Below are 22,328 nucleotides of genomic sequence, written 5' to 3'. Positions count from 1 at the left end.
AGTACATTCACTTGTTTTTACAATTACTCCACTACATTTCTGTCAAGGTCCTAAAGTAGTAACATCAGTCAGGGGATGATTTTGGTTGCAGACGTTGCATTTTGGTTGGAAATGAAAGTCGGGTTGACGTCAGTATCCGACGTTGGATTTTGGTTGGAACGTCTGTCCAACGTTGGAGATTAACGTCAATCTGATGTTGGATTCTGACATCAACCTGATTTTCATTTTCAACGTTGGGTTTGGTCTCCTAAATACGAATATTGCCATTGTTTTGGAGCACACTAGCTTATAGATAACAGTAAGGCTAACATATTCATACTAAAAGACAAAAACTTTAAATAGGGCAGCATGTGAGGGAACAGCCATTTGGGTGTCCGACACCATTGTGGACGTTATTGAGTGACTTATTTAATCTCACATTCAGTCCCACTGGAACTGTGTTCTAGTAATACATGTGATATTGATATGAGGGTATTCAGGTATAGATTCGGAGGCATACTACTGTAAGTATTACATATACAACAATAAGACAAGCATTGATCACTTTTGAGTACTTCTGTAAAAACGAGTACTTCTGTACTTTTACTTAAGTAAAAACCGGTCTTTACAACTTTTACTTGTACTTTCACTCAAGTAAGGAAGTGGTGTACAGTGAGTGAAAGTGTGAGTGTGAGAGAGAGCTCCAGTGTGTGTGTGTGTGTGTGTGTGTGTGTGTGTGAGAGTGTGAGAGAGAGAGAGCTCCAGTGTGTGTGTGTAAGAGAGAGAGAGAGCGCTCCAGTGTGTGTGTGTAAGAGAGAGAGAGAGGGCGAGTGAGCGAGCTCCAGTGTGTGTGTGTAAGAGAGAGAGAGAGAGAGAGAGAGAGAGAGAGAGAGAGAGAGAGAGAGAGAGAGAGAGAGAGAGAGAGAGAGAGCGAGAGCGAGAGAGCGAGTGAATGAGTGAGCGAGCTCCAGTGTGTGTGTGTGTAAGAGAGAAAGAGAGAGAGAGAGCGAGCTCCAGTGTGTGTGTGAGAGAGAGAGAGAGCGCGAGCTCCAGTGTGTGTGTGAGAGAGAGAGAGCGTGTGAGCGCGCGCTGGTTCGGTCTGTCGTTCGGTAACGTTACAGCAGCTCCGGTGATCTTCAGGCCCGTTTGTGTGTTTCTCTATCACCGGAGTGTTTGCACGCACATCTCACGCGTTTTGTTCAGTAAGTGTGTATATGTGTGTTCGTGCAGGGTGATTAATCTGAGTGTGTGTGTGTTAGCTCTGGGTTTGAGTTGGTAATGTGTGTTGGCGATGCTTCCCCTTATGAACTCTGTGTTACCGAGTGTAATGAAGAATCAGGTGTGTTATTGTTACACGGTGTGTTCGAGTGTTTATGTGTGTGTGTGTGTGTGTTCAGTCAGACTGGCGTTAGCATTAGCTTTAGCATCAGGCCTGTTAGCCCCGCTTCAGTGCTCAGTGTTTATTTCATTTCGGCTGCGATTAAGCATTTACAAACATAAATCTAAGCCGCTGTAGCTTATTTAATCATTCCGACCACTACATGTGTGTTTGTTTTATTTCCTATGGCTTTAATAGCGATGTGTGTGTATGTGTGTGTGTTTGAAAGCTAACAGCGGCTATCGATACACCGCCGCCTCCCATCGATATAATTCACATTCAGATGTCATATTTAACTGGGTTTACCCGCTGTCCTCATGAATTTACCATAATATGAAAGATCTGACTGCGTTTACCCTTCATCTGACATAATGCACTGATTTTACCCCGTCTGTCTGAATTTACACCTCATCTGTTATTTTACTGATTATACGCCCATCTGACAGAGTTTATCTCCTCCTGACTTTACTCTTCATCATGTGTGTGATTTTACCCTCACCTGTCTGAATGTGACCCTCTTCTCTTTAATATACCCTGTTTTTACACCTCATGTGCCTGAAATTACCACTCATCCGACTGTATAGCTACTGGTTTCTTTTTCATTTACCCTGATTTTACACATCATCTTTGTGATTTTTACCCTTTTGTCTGAATGTACTGTCTTATGACTGTGTTTACTCATTTTGTTGTAAATTTACACTGATTTTAACTTCATCTATGAGTTACCCTCATCTGGCTGATTTTATGTTTGTCTGGCTGATTTTACTCCCTTCTGCCTGATTTTTCGTTCCTCTGGCAGATTTTTATCCTCGTCTGGCTGATTTTACGTTCGTTTGGCTGATTTTACCCTCGTCTGCCTGATTTTTCGTTCCTCTGGCTGATTATAACCCTTATCTGGCAGATTTTACCCTCGTCTGGCTGATTTTATCCTCGTCTGGCAGATTTTACATTCGTCTGCCTGATTTTCCCCTCCTCTTTTAGTTTTTTTCCCTCATGTATTTTATTTTCCCCTCGTCTGCCTGATTTTCCCCTCCTCTGCCAGATTTGACTCTTGTCTAACAGATTTTCCCCTCGTCTGTCTGATTTTACGTTCGTCTGTATGATTTTACGTTCGTCTGGCTGATTTTACATTTGTCTGGCTGATTTTACCCTCGTCTGCCTGATTTTCCCCTCCTCTATTTGTTTTTTCCCTCCTCTATTTGATTTCCCCCTCGTCTAACAGATTTTACGTTCGTCTGGCTGATTTGACATTTGTCTGGCTGATTTTCCCCTCGTCTGCCTGATTTTCCCCTCCTCTATTTGTTTTTTCCCTCCTCTATTTGATTTCCCCCTCGTCTAACAGATTTTACGTTCGTCTGGCTGATTTATTCCCTTCTGGCTGATTTTACGTTTGTCTGGCTGATTGTACCCTTATCTGGCAGATTTTACCCTCGTCTGGCTGATTTTACTCCCTTCTGGCTGATTTTACATTCGTCTGGCAGATTTTACATTCGTCTGCCTGATTTTCCCCTCCTCTTTTAGTTTTTTTCCCTCATGTATTTTATTTTCCCCTCGTCTGCCTGATTTTCCCCTCGTCTGCCAGATTTGACTCTTGTCTAACAGATTTTCCCCTCGTCTGTCAGATTTTACGTTCGTCTGTATGATTTTACGTTCGTCTGGCTGATTTTACGTTTTTCTGGCTGATTTTACCCTCGTCTGTCTGATTTTACGTTCGTCTGTCTGATTTTACGTTTTTCTGTCTGATTTTACGTTCGTCTGTCTGATTTTACGTTCGTCTGTCTGATTTTACGTTTTTCTGTCTGATTTTACGTTCGTCTGGCTGATTTTACTCCCTTCTGGCTGATTTTACATTCGTCTGGCAGATTTTACATTCGTCTGCCTGATTTTCCCCTCCTCTTTTAGTTTTTTTCCCTCATGTATTTTATTTTCCCCTCGTCTGCCTGATTTTCCCCTCGTCTGCCAGATTTGACTCTTGTCTAACAGATTTTTCCCTCGTCTGTCTGATTTTACGTTCGTCTGTATGATTTTACGTTCGTCTGGCTGATTTTACATTTGTCTGGCTGATTTTACCCTCGTCTGTCTGATTTTACGTTCGTCTGTCTGATTTTACGTTTTTCTGTCTGATTTTACGTTCGTCTGGCTGATTTTCCCCTCGTCTGCCTGATTTTCCCCTCCTCTATTTGTTTTTTCCCTCCTCTATTTGATTTCCCCCTCGTCTAACAGATTTTACGTTCGTCTGGCTGATTTTACCCTCGTCTGCCTGATTTTCCCCTCCTCTATTTGTTTTTTCCCTCCTCTATTTGTTTTTTCCCTCCTCTATTTGATTTCCCCCTCGTCTAACAGATTTTACGTTCGTCTGGCTGATTTGACATTTGTCTGGCTGATTTTACCCTCGTCTGCCTGATTTTCCCCTCCTCTATTTGTTTTTTCCCTCCTCTATTTGATTTCCCCCTCGTCTAACAGATTTTACGTTCGTCTGGCTGATTTGACATTTGTCTGGCTAATTTTACCCTCGTCTGCCTGATTTTCCCCTCCTCTATTTGTTTTTTCCCTCCTCTATTTGTTTTTTCCCTCCTCTATTTGATTTCCCCCTCGTCTAACAGATTTTACCCTCGTCTGGCTGATTTTACCCTCGTTTGGCTGATTGTAACATTTGTCAGGCTGATTTGACATTTGTCTGCCTGATTTTTCGTTCCTCTGGCTGATTATTACCCTTATCTGGCAGATTTTACCCTCGTCTGGCTGATTTTACGTTTGTCTGGCTGATTTTACCCTCGTCTGGCTGATTTTAACGTTTGTCTGGCTGATTTTACCCTCGTCTGCCTGATTTTAACGTTTGTCTGGCTGATTTGACATATTTGTCTGCCTGATTTTTTTCGTTCCTCTGGCTGATTATTACCCTTATCTGGCAGATTTTACCCTTGTCTGGCTGATTATTACCCTTATCTGGCAGATTTTACCCTTGTCTGGCTGATTATTACCCTTATCTGGCAGATTTTACCCTTGTCTGGCTGATTTTAACGTTTGTCTGGCTGATTTTACCCTTGTCTGGCTGATTATTACCCTTATCTGGCAGATTTTACCCTTGTCTGCCTGATTTTACCCTCGTCTGGCTGATTTTAACGTTTGTCTGGCTGATTTTAACATTTGTCTGGCTGATTTGACATTTGTCTGCCTGATTTTTTGTTTCTCTGGCTGATTATTACCCTCGTCTGGCTGATTTTATGTTTGTCTGGCTGATTTTACCCTCGTCTGCTTGATTTTACCCTCGTCTGGCTGATTTTAACGTTTGTCTGGCTGATTTGACATTTGTCTGGCTGATTTTACCCTCGTCTGGCTGATTTTAACATTTGTCTGGCTGATTTGACATTTGTCTGCCTGATTTTACCCTCGTCTGGCTGATTTTAACATTTGTCTGGCTGATTTGACATTTGTCTGCCTGATTTTACCCTCGTCTGGCTGATTTTAACGTTTGTCTGGCTGATTTTACGTTTGTCTGGCTGATTTTACCCTCGTCTGCCTGATTTTACCCTCGTCTGGCTGATTTGACATTTGTCTGCCTGATTTTACCCTCGTCTGGCTGATTTTAACGTTTGTCTGGCTGATTTTACGTTTGTCTGGCTGATTTTACCCTCGTCTGCCTGATTTTACCCTCGTCTGGCTGATTTGACATTTGTCTGCCTGATTTTACCCTCGTCTGGCTGATTTTAACGTTTGTCTGGCTGATTTTACCCTCGTCTGGCTGATTTTTACCCTCGTCTGGCTGATTTTAACGTTTGTCTGGCTGATTTTACCCTCGTCTGCCTGATTTTACCCTCGTCTGGCTGATTTTAACATTTGTCTGGCTGATTTTACCCTCGTCTGCCTGATTTTACCCTTGTCTGGCTGATTTGACTGCCTGATTTTACCCTCGTCTGGCTGATTTTAACGTTTGTCTGGCTGATTTTACCCTCGTCTGGCTGATTTTAACGTTTGTCTGGCTGATTTTACCCTCGTCTGCCTGATTTTACCCTTGTCTGGCTGATTTGACATTTGTCTGCCTGATTTTACCTAGGGCTGGGTACCGAGTTCGATACTTTTTAGGTACCGACCGAATTGCCTCGATACTATCGAGTATCGAAAAATGACTTGTTTTTCGGTACCAGATTTCGATACCTAAGGGGTTAACTCGTCAACGTCAGTGCTCAAACAAATACATATGAAATGCACAACGACACGCCTAAATTCGCTCACGCACATACACGCAAACTCTACACACACGAGACGCGCGGAACTCTCCGCACATACTCTTATGAGACGCGCGCGCGCACACAAACTGTCCACGCACATTCTCATGAGACGCGAGCCTATGGACGCGAGCACACACTCACAAACTCGCGCACATACTCAATGACACGCAAGCACACACACTCACAATACCCTAAAGATGTGGAAAAGTCGATCAAAAGTGTGGCTACATTTCTCCAGGCTCGATGCCAACAGCGTGCGATGCAGTATTTGTGGTAAAATAATGGCTGCAAAGACGGTATCGCGACAGATATGATGAAGCCCTTGACAGTGCACGGAGTAAACATAAGAGCAGAAAGTTGCTGCGTCTTCGACTGGTAAATGAAGAGATACCTTGTTGATCACTCTGACTGTGTTTATATTGCAATAATGACCTACTGAATGTACACTGCCGTTCAAAAACGTGTTGGTCAGAATTTTTTTTCAGTAAGGATGCGTGATCAAAAATGACCTTCCAAAAACTGTTTTCATATTTCAGCTTTGACAACACAGGAATAAATTACATTTTGAAATATATTCAAATAAGATTTTAAATTGTAATACTATTCCACAATATTACAAGTTTTACTGTATTTTTGATTAAATAAACTCAGCTTTGGTGAGCATGAGCTCTTTATAAAAAAAATATTTTGTACCTTATGTATATGTATAAGGAATATTTTGTTCCTTTGTGCTTTTTTTTGTTCCTTTGTGCACTGACTAAGGAGCATGAGTCAAACTGAAAAAATAAAACCAAAGTTTTTCTGAGGTAATGTGTTATGTAATCTTGTTAAAATGGATTTCATAAAATTGGTATCGAAAAAAGTATCGATCAGGAACCGGTATCGAAATCAAGGTATCGGTATCGGTATTGGTATCGAAATTTTTTAAACGATACCCAACCCTAATTTTACCCTCGTCTGGCTGATTTTACGTTTGTCTGGCTGATTTTACCCTCGTCTGGCTGATTTTAACGTTTGTCTGGCTGATTTTAACGTTTGTCTGGCTGATTTTACGTTTGTCTGCCTGATTTTACCCTCGTCTGCCTGATTTTAACGTTTGTCTGGCTGATTTGACATTTGTCTGGCTGATTTTACCCTCGTCTGCCTGATTTTACCCTTGTCTGGCTGATTTTAACATTTGTCTGGCTGATTTGACATTTGTCTGCCTGATTTTACCCTCGTGTGGCTGATTTTAACGTTTGTCTGGCTGATTTGACATTTGTCTGCCTAATTTTACCCTCGTCTGGCTGATTTTAACGTTTGTCTGGCTGATTTTATGTTTGTCTGGCTGATTTGACATTTGTCTGGCCAATTTTACCCTCGTCTGGCTGATTTTAACGTTTGTCTGGCTGATTTTATGTTTGTCTGGCTGATTTTATGTTTGTCTGGCTGATTTTACCCTCGTCTGCCTGATTTTACGTTTGTCTGCCTGATTTCCCCCTCGTCTGCCTGATTCCCCCCCCCGTCTGCCTGATTCCCCCCCCCGTCTGCCTGATTCCCCCCCCGTCTGCCTGATTCCCCCCCCCGTCTGCCTGATTCCCCCCCCGTCTGCCTGATTCCCCCCCCGTCTGCCTGATTCCCCCCCCGTCTGCCTGATTCCCCCCCCGTCTGCCTGATTTCCCCCCCGTCTGCCTGATTCCCCCCCGTCTGCCTGATTTCCCCCCCCCGTCTGCCTGATTCCCCCCCGTCTGCCTGATTTTACCCTCGTCTGCCTGATTTTACCGTTTGTCTGCCTGATTTTACGTTTGTCTGCCTGATTTTACCCTCGTCTGCCTGATTTTAACGTTTGTCTGGCTGATTTGACATTTGTCTGGCTGATTTTACCCTCGTCTGCCTGATTTTACCCTTGTCTGGCTGATTTTAACATTTGTCTGGCTGATTTGACATTTGTCTGCCTGATTTTACCCTCGTGTGGCTGATTTTAACGTTTGTCTGGCTGATTTTATGTTTGTCTGGCTGATTTTATGTTTGTCTGGCTGATTTTAACATTTGTCTGGCTGATTTGACATTTGTCTGCCTGATTTTACCCTCGTGTGGCTGATTTTAACGTTTGTCTGGCTGATTTTATGTTTGTCTGGCTGATTTTATGTTTGTCTGGCTGATTTGACATTTGTCTGCCTAATTTTACCCTCGTCTGCCTGATTTTACGTTTGTCTGCCTGATTCCCCCCCCGTCTGCCTGATCCCCCCCCCGTCTGTCTGTTTCCCCCCCCCGTCTGCCTGATTCCCCCCCCCGTCTGCCTGATTTCCCCCTGTACTCTGAGCTGGGTGTGAGTAGTTGAGCAGTGTGTGGGGCCGCTGTGGTGATGGATGTAATCCTCCGCTGAGAGTTGCTGTGGTCTGCAGTATGGTGGGAATCTGATTATGTGGCAGCTCTGTTATAATCTGAGACAGAAAGAGAGATGCACGAGTCTCAGACGGGAACGCCTCAGGTTTGGTTGGGTTTCAGTCAGGGATGCACGATATATCGGCCACCATATCGGTCTCGGCCGATAAATGTTCATTTGAAATGTCATCGCTATATATTAAAACGATAAATAACGGATTATCTCCTTCAGCTGAGACATGATGGTTTTGAATTGCCTGAATTATTGTTGGAATCACTTCAAAAAGGAAAATGCAGTTCAGTGCTGCGCAAGTCTGTCATATAGGATGCAGGAACACGTGTGATTGGGTCATGGCTTTTAATGGTTAGATTTTAGTTTTTGTAATCAGGCTCTCAAAATATAAATTTCGATTTATTGGCCAATTTATCAGTTATCGGCATTCAAATATAAAGAATTATCGGTTATCGGCCAAAATGTACATATCGGTGCATCCCTAGTTTCAGTGTGTTTTATTTATAACATGTGTTTTGTGTCTGCAGCTGCCGGCATCCGTGTACGTGAAGATGCGCTAGAAGCGTCTACGTTTCCTCACGGATCCTTCGCACCTGTGACCTTTGACCTCTGACCCCAAACGCCTGACCCCTGCCTCGGTGGCGTCCGCTGTGCTCCAGAACCATGTGAGGGGTTTCCAATGCATCTTTGAGTGGACTGGAGCACTTGCCTGTAACCCCGCCCCATTTTATACAGACCCCGCCCCCTCCCCTAAGCCCCGCCCCTGAATCTCAAGAAACTCGCCATGATGTTCCGGGACCAAGTGGGGATTTTGACAGACTGGTTCAAGAGCTGGAACGAGTGTGAACAGACGGTGGCGCTGTTGTCATTGTTGAAGCGTGTTTCTCGGACGCAGGCCCGGTTTCTGCACATCTGTCTGGACCACTGGCTGGCCGACTGCACAGAGATACACATACTAGAGGCAGAAGCCAACAATGCAGGTATAACCATCAAAGGACTTGAGCTTGGTCTTCAGACTTGTATTCATTTTCTGAATGAAAATTTTTTCTTTCTCTCCCCCTCTCCCTCTCCCTCTCCCCCTCTCCCTCTCCCTCTCTAGCCATCGTCAGTCAGTGGCAGCAGGAGCCGAAGGAGAAGGCCGTGTCCCTCCTGCTCTCCCATCTCCCCCTGCTTCAGCCACGCAACAGCGAAGCCAAGTGCGAGTACATGAACCTCCTGCAGAAGGTCCTGAGCCACACCATCGAGAGCAGCCTGTTCGTGGAGGAGAGCCGGCAGCTGCTGTCGTACGCCCTCATCCACCCCGCCACCACGCTCGACGACCGCAACTCTCTGGCCATGTGGCTCAATCACCTGGAGGAGCACCTGTCGAGCCGGCCGCCCCCGCCCGGCCCGTACCATCACGCCCGGCAGGGCTCCGACGAGTGGCCCTGCTCCGCCGAGTCCCTGGAGCCGGCGTACTCCTGGCAGGAGAAGCTGCCGTCCTGTAGCTCGCCGGCCGGCCAGAACGGGCACATGCCTTTCCCCGGCACGGGGGGCGTCACCTCGCCGGTCAACACAGGTAACCAGCGCGCGCCTCTCTCGTCTGACGTCCGTCTGCTGCTGAGATGGTCATAGGGAATGAGTAAAGGTGGCCAAGTTTGTGCTGACTACACTCTAAAAAAAACACTGGGTTAAAAACAACCCAATTTTGGAGGTGTTTCAACCCAAGGTCTGGGTAAATATAGGACAAGAACACGTGTTGGGTTAATTTTACCCAGCAAATTGGGTTGTTTATTTGACCCAGAACAATGGATTGATTTATTTGTACTATAGTACTAGCTTTTTTAAAATTATTATTATAAAAAATGTTTTACTTCATACATGCATTAATGTTTATGGATTTACTTAAATCCTCTAAACTTTTTTTTACAAATGTAATTGTCTGCCGTCTGATGTCCGTCTCCTGCTGAGATGGTCAAAGGGAATCAATAAAGTAGACCTGTCGTGATCATGACGTTTGTGCTGACGACACTCTAAAAACACGGTTAAAAACAACCCAACCCAAGGTCTGGGTTAATATAGGGAAAGGGATAAACAAGGGAAGGGTAGAACACACACACACACACACACACACACACACACACGAAATTAGCGTGTTCAGGTTCACTGCGCTCAACAAATGTTAAGGCCTAATATTAAAGACTTTTGTACTTTTAATTGCTTATAAATTTTCCAGGCATTCAGATTCCACAGTTTTATCATAAACTAATAAACTTAATATGATGCGAATGCGATGCATATTTGTCAGTCTTACATAAAACCATTCAAATGTATATAATAGTACTAAAAAACTGAATGTGTTTTAAATGCTCAATAACCTGGTCTACATATTTGTAATCCAATCAGTTCATTAAAGCAAAATATATTTATATATTTTTATATATATTTATAATTGCTCAACAGGACTGCCTGGTCAGGTGCACCCAAACCCACTGAAGCCGTCGATGTCACTCACACCTGCCAATCAGCCAGCCTGCAGCTCTGATTGGCTGAGCCAGGAGGAGGCGTGTCAGGGCGTGTCCGGGGCAGAACACGCCCCCCTGTCGCCCCAGAGCAGCGTCGCCTCGTCGGGCAGCGAACAGACGGAGGATCAGAGCAACGCACGCAACACGTTTCAGGAGGACGGCAGTGGGATGAAAGGTGACCAGGCTTGAGCTCACAACACCACTAATCACATTTCACCATATTCAGTTCAATTCACATTTATCGGTATAGCGCTTTTCACAATACACAACATTTCAAAGCAGCTTCACAGAAAATGCATGAGTTTACATTACAATTTAGAGTGATCTGTTATCAGAGGAAACTGTGGAAGCTTGTTTCCGCCACAAAATAAAACATTTTAAAAGATAATAAGAATAAAGACTTTATTTCACGCAATTCTGACTTTATATCTCGCAATTGCGACTATTTCACGCAATTCTGACTTTGTCTCGCAATTATCTTTTATAATTTTAAAAGATAATTGCGAGATATAAAGTCAGAATTGCGTGAAATAGTCGCAATTGCGAGATATAAAGTCAGAATTGCATGAAATAAAGTCTTTATTCTCGCAATTGCAATTTAAACTCGCAATTGCGAGAAAAAAAGTCAGAATTCGGACTTTCTATCTCGCAATTGCGAGTTTATATCTCGCAATTCTGACATCTTTTCTCACAATTGTGAGATATAAAGTCCACATTTTTTTTTTGACTTTATAACACGCAATTGCGACTTTATTTCTCAGAATTGCGACTTTATAACACGCAATTGCGACTTTATTTCTAAGAATTGCGACTTTATTTCTCCGAATTGCGACTTTATTTCTCAGAATTGCGACTTTATTTTTGCGACTTTATTTCTCAGAATTGCGACTTTATTTCTCAGAATTGCGACTTTATTTTTGCGACTTTATTTCTCAGAATTGCGATTTCATATATCGCAATTGTGAGAAAAAAAGTCAGAATTGTGAGATAAAAAGTCGCTATTATTATTTATTTATTATTCAGTGGCGGAAACAAGCTTCCATAGGAGACTGTCTAAGTTATGTTTTAAAAAAAATGTACATAGGCCTATACAAAATCACAGTTAGCGAACAATTTATTGATTTAAACAATGTAATAATTGAATGCAGAAACAATGAGCTCATTGAAGTAATGAATACTTGTTTGTTAACAAATGATTGACATTTAGAAAAACGTAGCATTGGTGCATGTTGATTTGGAGAATGCGTCATCAATCAATGTAATCTCACCAGTTGCTTTGTGTGCTGTCCCTCCTCCAGACGTGCCGGCCTGGCTGAAGAGTCTGCGTCTGCATAAGTACGCCTCGCTGTTCTCTCAGATGACGTATGAAGAGATGATGATTCTCACAGAGAAACACCTGGAGTCGCAGGTGAGCTCCGCCCACATCAACACCTGATCGGCTCCAAGCCCCGCCCACCTCACGTTCACAATGTGCAGTGATCATCCTGATGACTTCTGGAGGTTCTGATGCAGTATAAATCATGACGAGACCTCCCCTTCATCAGACTCTCTGTGTCTTTCAGAACGTGACGAAGGGAGCGCGACACAAGATCGCTCTGAGCATACAGAAGCTTCGGGAGCGACAGAGCGTCCTGAAATCTCTTGAAAAGGTGAGTGATTCCGCAAGGATCTGGATCTGCGTTCCTTCGCGTTCTCGTCGTGCTCATCGTTGAACGTGTTGTTGATTTCAGGATATTCTGGAAGGCGGGAACGTGCGGAACGCTTTGCAAGAGCTTCAGCAGATCATCATCACGCCAATCAAAGTCTATGCCCCGCCCACTGCGGCCCAGAAGGAGGTGGAGCCTGGAGTTACACCTGTCGATAAAGCAGCCAATCCCGGCGAAGAGAAGGAGCCCGAGGGCTTCCAGACCCACAATCCTCCGGCGTGTGATGGAGAGTCCTCGTCCGCACCCATCTCTGACGGAGACATCGCGGGGCAGTTCACGCGTGTGATGGGGAAAGGTACGCACACACATGTGAAATTTATTTTTTTTATAACAAATTGTTTTAACAAACTTCTAAAATTATTATGAAGCGTAATTGACAGAAAAATGTGAGAATGAGATTTGTGTAAATCTGAATGTTTTTTTTAATTTTTTTATTCACAATAACCAGGTTTATACATTTAATATATAGTTGACATATTTAAACCTTGTTTATATTTTATTTCCACAATTAATAAATTCATGCCAATTCTAAGGAAATATATATAATTATTGAAATCAAATTAAATGGATGCAAATACTAATTTTTTTAGTGTGTGGACTATTGATGAATTTGGTTTTATTTGAAACGTTCTTAATTTGTCTATTTTTATTTGTTTAGTTGCTTGTAATTTCATTCTTTCTTCTTTTGTGGTTTACTCCAATAGTTACTTTAAAAAGTGTTTACTTGATACAGCTGCATGCCATTATGTGTTTACATATATAAGTATGAATACATTAAAGGCACAATATGTATTTTTTTTGCTTTAAAAATATAAAAAATCACTATATCTATGTTATATATTTTTTAAAGTTGTGTATTTACATTATCCCGACAGTTACAATTAACTTCTAAATCCAGAGAAATTAATATTTTAATTCGAAGACACGGACCGTGTCTTTATTTCCGTTTTGTCGCCGTCAATGCCGTCATATCCGTGTTGTCTCTGGTTTCCGTTCGTGCTGCCATGGCAACCAGAGCTATGACCCAGAGCCCTCTGATAGTAACCAAACAGACGCAGACAACTGTGTAGTTCGCAATGTCTATCTGCACGCTGTTGTTGTTTCGTTCAAACATTATGGACCATGGCAAGCAGACTTTGGATAAAAAAGGACAACTAAACCGAGAATCAATATCAGCGCTGTCTCTTAGCAATCCCGAACTGCTTCATATCACAGTCATGATAAAAACATCATGTATTCAGTCATCCATAAACATTATTAGATCGGCCGGCTGGACGTTGACGACAACATCCATAATTCTTAGCATGTGTTGCGTCATCAAACTACGCCTTTGTTATTGTAAATAGGTTAGCGACCCCTAGTGGCGAAAAATTCCATATTGTGCCTTTAAGTCTGTCTTTATTGCTGGACCTTAAAACATTTTAAATGGTTAATTAAATACCACAGTCTATTTTACTGTAAATAAACACACAGTATTGAGGTTTTTTTTTTTTCATCTTAACATGTTACGATGAAAATAACAGCGTTATCTAAAACTATATAGAAAAAATTCTGTTCACTTAAATAATGCTGATTATTTAAATAAATAAAATATAAATATTAGTTGAAATGTTGCCTTGGCATTAAACTGAAACAAGTTTAAGTTGAAGCACTAAAATTAATAACTGGAAATAAATAAAAACTTAAATAAAAATAAATTAAACCTAATTGGCAATATTTTCATAACTAAGTAATCAAATGACGTAACTAAATTACTAAAAATGTAACTCAAATTAACTTCTCAAAAATATTTTAAAATAAAGGCTAATAAAACTGGATATCTGGATAATCTGACCCCATTATGTGTCATATTATATTCATAAAGGGAGTTCTTCAGCATATTATGATTATTATTATTAGCATGTTATCTGATTTATCAGTGTTAATATTGAGCATGGTGAGATTTGACTGGGATTGTGTGTGTGTGTGTGTGTGTGTGTGTGTGTGTGTGTGTGTGTGTGTGTGTGTGTGTGTGTGTGTGTGTGTGTGTGTGTGTGTGTGTGTGTGTGTGTGTGTGTGTGTGTGTGTGTGTGTTCAGTTTGCACGCAGTTGTTGGTGTCGAGGCCGGATGAGGAGAACATCAGCTGTTACCTGCAGCTCATAGAGAAATGTCTTACACACGAGGTGAGATGCGCTTCACACACCGTCACACATGCTTCAGTTCAGTATAACACACTTCACAGTACACGTTTCAAAGCAGCTTTAAAGAAAATGCTACAAGTGTTGTTATGTGTAGTGTTCTGTCCTTTATCGGTGTTGTAGTGGTTTAGTAATAAGGCTGTGTTTGTCAGGCGTTCACAGAGACGCAGAAGAAGCGGCTGATATCGTGGAAACAGCAGGTGCTGAAGTTGCTCCGCCTCTTCCCGCGGAAAACCATGATGGACAGCGGCGTGTACAGGAGAGGGTGCGTGTGCTAGCGGTCCGCTCGCGTCTCTCTTAGCGCTGCACGATTAATCACAATGAAACCGCATGCAATTTGGCAAAGGCTGCGATTATTTAATGTGCAGCTTGTCAGTGATGAACGGCTGATCGGTAGGAAATGCTCCATCTGAACACCAGAGGGCGTCTCACACACACACACACACACACACACACACACACACACACACACACACCACATATCTCTCTGAACACCAGAGGGTGTCTCACACACACACCACATATCCATCTGAACACCAGAGGGCGCCACACACACACACACACACACACACACACACACACACACACACACACACACACACACCTCTCTGAACACCAGAGGGCGTCTCTCACACACACACACACACTCACACACACACTCACTCACCACATATCTCTCTGAAGACCAGAGGGTGTCTCTCACACACACACACACACACACACACACACACACACACACCACATATCTCTCTGAAGACCAGAGGGCGTCTCTCTTACACACAAACACACACACACACCACATATCCATCTGAACAACAGAGGGCGTCTCACACACACACACACACACACACCACATATCCCTCTGAACACCAGAGGGCGTCACACACGCACGCGCACACACACACCACATATCCCTCTCAACACCAGAGGGCGTCTCGCACACACGCACGAGCACACACGCACACACACCACATATCCCTCTGAACACCAGAGGGTGTCTGTCTCTCACTCACACACACACCAACCACATATCCATCTGAACACTAGAGGGCGTCTCAAAAACATACACACACAGCCACACACACACACACCACATATCCATCTGAACACTAGAGGGCCACACACACACACACACCACATATCCATCTGAACACTAGAGGGCCACACACACACACCGAATATGCCCGTCGCAGAAGTACGATAACACACATCATTCCAGGAAACCCCTATGGGCTTCATCGCTGTTGCTGAATAATCAGAAGACTGAAACGCTTTGATTAAACATGACTAATAAACACACGACTGCCCTATTCTGTGTAAGAAGCTCATCATCTCACAGGAGGAGGAGCTCAACTGTCCTTATGAAGTGAGTTTGGAGTAAAAGCATGTTATTAAATGTCTTTTGTTGAAGAGGTTCACAAATGCTTCTCATGTTTGAAAAAATGTTTGATGCGTACATGTTGCTTTTCAAATGTATGTTTATAAGTGACTAAGTGACTGTGAAGTCGCTGTGCTTTCAGACGGAGCAGCGTTTACTGAGCCGTACGTCACTGACAAGCTGCACATAAAAAATAATCGCAGCCTTTGCGATTTCAACATCTCAATAAGCCAAATCGGTTTAAGTGCGATTAGCCCAAGCCTCTCTGCCGTGCTCGTCCTCACCAGTGAATCGCGTGTGTTTGCGCAGGTGGCCGGCGTACGGATCGAACTCTCTGCCCACAGCTGGATCTGTGAGCGCAGGTTTGGGCAGGCGTGGGCAGAGGCCCTTCCCGATGCCCGTGCGAGGAGCTCCGCCTCCCGGACGCATGGGCCTGATGACTGCCGGCGGTCTGACCGGAGCGTCACCGCGACACTCGCTCGCTAACCCCGCGGCCGTCAGCGCACAGGGCCGACAGGTCAGTCACACACCACACGGGAGCCTGAGAGCCAGGCCTTGTCCACACTAATACGGTTTCATTTTGTCCTTATGTCACACTGAGACGGCGTCTTTGTTAATGAAAACGGAGCTTTTTGAAAACGCAGAGATAGTTGAAATGGATGACGACACTACAGGACTAGATGAAGGCTGTGATGTGATGGTGTGTTTCAGAACCTGTGGTTCGGGAATCCCGGAGGCAGTAACAGCATGCCGAGCCAGAGCAGAAGTTCTGTGCAGAGAACCCATTCTCTCCCCGTTCACACGTCTCCACAGACCATGCTTCTGTTCCAACAGCAAGGTACTCGCACATCACCTGATCTCCAGACGCTAGCCAGACCTCGACTCACAGCTACTAAAGCCTAACGCATACTGAACGGATAATAATTGCCTGATTTATGTTTTATTTATATGCACAGGTGAACTTCTCGCAAATAATAACAGCAATTTCACAACACGTGTGCACACATGAATATACACTCACCTAAAGGATTATTAGGAACACCTGTTCAATTTCTCATTAATGCAATTATCTAATCAACCAATCACATGGCAGTTGCTTCAATGCATTTAGGGGTGTGGTCCTGGTCAAGACAATCTCCTGAACTCCAAACTGAATGTCAGAATGGGAAAGAAAGGTGATTTTAAGCAATTTTGAGCGTGGCATGGTTGTTGGTGCCAGACGGGCCGGTCTGAGTATTTCACAATCTGCTCAGTTACTGGGATTTTCACGCATAACCATTTCTAGGGTTTACAAAGAATGGTGTGAAAAGGGAAAAACATCCAGTCTGCGGCAGTCCTGTGGGCGAAAATGCCTTGTTGATGCTAGAGGTCAGAGGAGAATGGGCCGACTGATTCAAGCTGATAGAAGAGCAACTTTGACTGAAATAACCACTCATTACAACCGAGGTATGCAGCAAAGCATTTGTGAAGCCACAACACGCACAACCTTGAGGCGGATGGGCTACAACAGCAGAAGACCCCACCGGGTACCACTCATCTCCACTACAAATAGGAAAAAGAGGCTACAATTTGCACGAGCTCACCAAAATTGGACAGTTGAAGACTGGAAAAATGTTGCCTGGTCTGATGAGTCTCGATTTCTGTTGAGACATTCAGATGGTAGAGTCAGAATTTGGCGTAAACAGAATGAGAACATGGATCCATCATGCCTTGTTACCACTGTGCAGGCTGGTGGTGGTGGTGTAATGGTGTGGGGGATGTTTTCTTGGCACATTTTAGGCCCCTTAGTGCCAATTGGGCATCGTTTAAATGCCACGACCTACCTGAGCATTGTTTCTGACCATGTCCATCCCTTTATGACCACCATGTACCAATCCTCTGATGGCTACTTCCAGCAGGATAATGCACCATGTCACAAAGCTCGAATCATTTCAAATTGGTTTCTTGAACATGACAATGAGTTCACTGTACTAAAATGGCCCCCACAGTCACCAGATCTCAACCCAATAGAGCATCTTTGGGATGTGGTGGAACGGGAGCTTCGTGCCCTGGATGTGCATCCCATAAATCTCCATCAACTGCAAGATGCTATCCTATCAATATGGGCCAACATTTCTAAAGAATGCTTTCAGCACCTTGTTGAATCAATGCCACGTAGAATTAAGGCAGTTCTGAAGGCGAAAGGGGGTCAAACACAGTATTAGTATGGTGTTCCTAATAATCCTTTAGGTGAGTGTATAATATAAATGAATATACAGTATATTTGCCATTGAATCATTAATTCAATAGATTTGTTAAAAAAAAACCCACAGATTAATCCAGTAATGAAACAAGTGAAGCGTTTATGAGTGTGTCATTGAATCATTCATTCAGGAGATTTGTTCAAAAATGCTGATTCATCCAGTAATGAAGCAAGTGAAGTCAAAGATTTCATAGACATAGAATAATCTGTCATTTATGAAGATCATCAAGTGGGTGTTTGAGTCAAGATTAGGGTTGGGTACCGAAACCCGGTTCCGACGTAAACGGTAGTAACGAGACCAAATAAGAACGAAACTTTCGGTGCCTGACTTTTTTTACCGCCCCCTATAAAACATCTCGCGGCACGAATGATCCAATAATAAAACATCTCCAGTTAACCAGCAGAGCATTCATTTCGTTCGTTTGTTAAATAAGAGACGATCTAGCGCTGAAATGTGTTTTTTTAAAATCAAGTGATCAAAGTGCTCGTTGCCGCTGCGATCAGTGGCGCGGATACAGTGTTTTCTTTTGTGGCTCGCGCACACCGCGCTGTCTTCACTCGGATGCGCGCTTCAATACGTTGCGGAGATCGATCTATTCGTTCCGGTGAAATCACAAAATATAATGCACACAAACGTGTCCCTGCTTGATATACAACCACTGATGAGCATAATCGGTTAAAAAAAATAAAAAAACTGTACGAATGCGGATTAGAACCCAAAACAACCTCTGACACGCCTGACTAAAGTTCAAGTTCAGCTGCCAGTGTCGTGGTGGACATGGTAAGTCTAGTATTTTAATGCCAACTGCAAATCTTGCATATCAAGTATGAAGTATATCAAGTATGAAGTATATCAAGTATATTTTAAGTATATGAGGCTATACTGTGTGTGTTAAATATTTCTGCTCAGTGTCAGATATTTCTCTGTTTTAAAGTAAAAGTCAATATGAGAAGACAAAATTTTTATCTTAACTTAAATGTTTTAGGCTACATCAGTAGCCTATTACACGGCGCAATTTTTCATTTAATCAGAAATCAGAAAATCTTTAAAGATTTAAGTTAATATTGTGTCCAGTTTGGACACACACACACACACACACACACACACACACACAGACACAGGTATTATTTTTTTGATAAAGTGTGTGCGGTTTCGTTTTCTTAAGTACCGGTTCAAGAACCGTTTAAGCACCGGAACCGTTTAAAAAATACCGAGTCGGTACTGGTATCGGATAAAACCCAACCAATACCCAACCCTAGTCAAGATTGTCGTCTTGTAACGGTTAATTAAGTATACGTACACCCTAGTGTATGTGTTAAAACAAAGTATTTTTAACGAGACTGTCTGTACTGATTCCCCTTCCCATGTGATGGTAGACTTCTTAAGATGCAGCATAACTGACTCCAGCACATGTTCTCTGTTCCCTGTTATTGCTGCATGTGTTGATCTCCACTGAATTCCATGCTCTTGTTTATTGTTCCCAGAATGCCAAGTTCCGGGGACAGATCTGGAGATCAACCCCACGCTGGAGTCTCTGTGCCTCAGCATGACAGAGCATGCCTTAGGAGGTACGGCCAATCACAGCGCAGCATCATCATGCAGTACCCAATCACAGCTTTGAACTGGCCTTAAGTTTTGATGATTTCAGGCTCTACTAAAACTATTGAATGTTGATTATTTTCACCATATTCTCCATTGTTGCAGCTCGTCTCTTCCCAGTCTGTCAGTAACACTCTGTTTAGTTCCTGTCTCTATGAAGCCCCTCCTTCTGAAAAGCACACTGTGCTCTGATTGGTCGGCTGGAGCAGTGTGTTGTGATTGGTCGAGCGCTTCGAGTGTGTTTGGGAAATGTCCCGGCCCTTACCATAACCACCAGTTTCAACACGCTACTAACTAACACGCTACTACCCGCCCCTTTATTCTGCGTATGAATTATTATAATGAGGAATATTGTGACGCGTTCGTTCCCGGAAGAAACTCAAGACTACAATGGAGGCGTTTCAGGAGTTCAGAAACACTGACACTGATATAGAGAAACCTTTTTCATGCTCAAACAGCAACATTACACACTAAAGAAAGATGAACAACAGCTGTATATCTGAGTGAAACGCTTCTCAAACAAGAACAAATGTGGGCGGGGCTTGATGTCTGTGTGGAATTGATTGGATGGTTGTGGTTTGCTATTGGTGGATCTCATGTGAGTGACAGGTTGCCCCGCCCTCATCATAGTTATTCTGATTCAAGATTACATGAATTTAAAGTCCCTCTGTAATCAATAATTGTGTGTCTTAAAATCATCTTTGATCACCAAAATGACACATTTAAACGTTTTTTCCTTAGAAAATCGTAAAAATATCTTGACTGTAACCCGACACCCTTGCCTCATTTAGTATACGCGGTTCTATGAATATGCAAATGAGCCCCGCCTCCACTCACTCACTCAGCTCAGAGATCCACTGGTTGACGATCACACGTTGATCTGATTGGTTACAAGGTAGTTTGTGACGTCAGAAACACCAGCGATTTCAAAGCGTGTTTTTGAGACTGTCTTTGGTTCACTGCAGTTTTAAGGAGGAAATACTCAGCAATGGTGTCGACTTATGAACTTACACATGCTTTGTCTTAAAGCAGATTAATAACACCACATAGACACATAAACAACATTTAAAAGCTTGATTTTCACCACAGGGGGACTTGAAATCAGTCATAAGGTCCTTAATAAACATGAAAATAACAGAATCTCATTAAATATGAAACAAATTCACATTCTGCCGTAAATCAGCTCTAAAAAGACAACAGTGACGTTATTCAGATTAGTTCAGTTTGACGTTAACATGGGTTTGATTCTCTCGTTGCAGACGGGATGGACAGAACGTCGACGATATGAGCATCAAGCCAGTGGAAGAGCTGAACGTTGACGACTTCTTCTCCTCCTTCTTCTTCTTCTTCTTCTTGTTCACCGAGTCGTTCGGCCGGTGCTCCAGTAGCCCAGCACACACACTCAAACAACACGAGTCACTACAGATCACACACAAACTAACTGTGCATATGTTCTCTAATATTTTTCTACTTTATTGTACTTAACTAAGTTTATTATAAAGGAAATACAGAAGAACTATTATATTACGGAAGGGGAGGGCGGGAAGACGAGCGATCTGATTGGCTGGAGGAGGTGCGTGACCGCGAGGAACGGTGCTTATGGTTTTTCTTAAAGGGCTTCGGGCCTGAGCCGGCCGTTCATCTAGACGTCGTTTACATTGTGTGTCCATTCGCCTGCATGAACTCTGACCTCCACGACGGACTGTGTTGATCTCACGCGTCCCTCATTCCCGTGTGTTTATCCGTTCTTATTCCTGTCCGAGGTACAAGAGGTTTCTTAGCACTTATACGCAAGATGTTTACTACAGCCGTTGCCTCTCGCACGCAGAGTTTTGTAAATACGCCGGTATAGGATAAAAAAAATCACAATATGAACCGAGAGACTTTATGATCCAAATGATTTTTATACGCAGTGCTATGAAGTGAAGACGCGAGCGAGAGGGGGATCGTGGGAGCCGTCGCTTCGAGAGATCGAGCTGTGCTCGTCATCCGCTGACCGCGTGGCTCCGCCCCCCTCCGTGACTGACAGGGACGTCCACCAATGACAGACTCCGCCTCGTACTGACTGATGCAAAACCCACCAATCAGATTCCATTTCACCTTGATTTCCTCCTCGCCACGAGAGGCCGCTTCAGAGATTCGACCAATCGCAATGGTGCTTCTAAACGGCAGATTTCTGTTGATTCATTTGTGGTGTGTTTCTCTTTTGAATGGTACCGTCTGTGAAAACCCCATTCAGCCTTATGGAGCATCAGAGCGGTGTGTGTGTGTGTGTGTGTGTTTCTGCTCTCGGTGTCTGTTTTATACGTCTCTCAGCTGCTCTATATCTAGTAAAACTGTATTGACTGAAAACACGCTTGTTTGTTTCATTTCTGTGAGGATTCGGTCTGTCGCGTCACTGCCGTGTGTGTGTAGCGCCGGATCTGATGAACCCGGTCAAGAGCGCGTCCAGGTCACGCCACCCCAAAATCAAGGAAATGCATGTTTTTCACAAAGAAAATAAAGCCTGTTTCAGCTAGGGGTCATTTTCTTTGTGAAATTTTTATATATATATATGGCAAAAAATATAATGTATATTAGTATACATTACAAATATAAGAAATATTTTTCACAAAGTGTATATATTATATAATGTATATTGATATACATATATATTTTATCAAAGATATATATACTTTGTAAAAAAACATCTTGTATTAATATATTATAATTTTTTTTAAATATATTTCTAGATAATTTCTTATTTCATATATATAT

At 43.0% G+C, this 22,328-nt stretch overlaps 1 protein-coding gene across 1 annotated transcript; it reads left to right on the top strand.

Annotated features, from left to right (window-relative positions):
• Nucleotides 1–893: 893 nt before the first annotated feature.
• On the top strand, nt 894–21,919 carry samd4b (sterile alpha motif domain containing 4B). Its single transcript, XM_084418333.1, has 13 exons — nt 894–1,181; nt 8,491–8,943; nt 9,063–9,521; nt 10,406–10,642; nt 11,766–11,875; nt 12,030–12,116; nt 12,198–12,468; nt 14,251–14,336; nt 14,504–14,616; nt 16,039–16,246; nt 16,441–16,567; nt 19,457–19,540; nt 20,831–21,919. The coding sequence occupies exons 2-13, from the start codon at nt 8,748–8,750 to the stop codon at nt 20,857–20,859; spliced, it is 2,007 nt and encodes a 668-aa protein (XP_084274459.1). The 5' UTR covers nt 894–1,181; nt 8,491–8,747; the 3' UTR covers nt 20,860–21,919.
• Nucleotides 21,920–22,328: the final 409 nt, after the last annotated feature.

Source organism: Rutilus rutilus (genome assembly GCF_951802725.1).
Source record: "Rutilus rutilus genome assembly, chromosome: 9".
Classification (NCBI taxonomy): domain Eukaryota; kingdom Metazoa; phylum Chordata; class Actinopteri; order Cypriniformes; family Leuciscidae; genus Rutilus; species Rutilus rutilus.
Note: the sequence above shows the minus strand (reverse complement) of the source record. Positions and strands in the feature narration are given on the sequence as shown.

Bases quoted from the DNA above. Each gene is read 5' to 3' on its own strand.
- samd4b (XM_084418333.1), top strand. From the start codon at position 8,748: ATGATGTTCCGGGACCAAGTGGGGATTTTGACAGACTGGTTCAAGAGC. The intron at 8,944-9,062 runs GTATAACCATCA...CTCCCTCTCTAG, and splicing joins GGCAGAAGCCAACAATGCAG to CCATCGTCAGTCAGTGGCAG. The intron at 19,541-20,830 runs GTACGGCCAATC...CTCTCGTTGCAG, and splicing joins GACAGAGCATGCCTTAGGAG to ACGGGATGGACAGAACGTCG.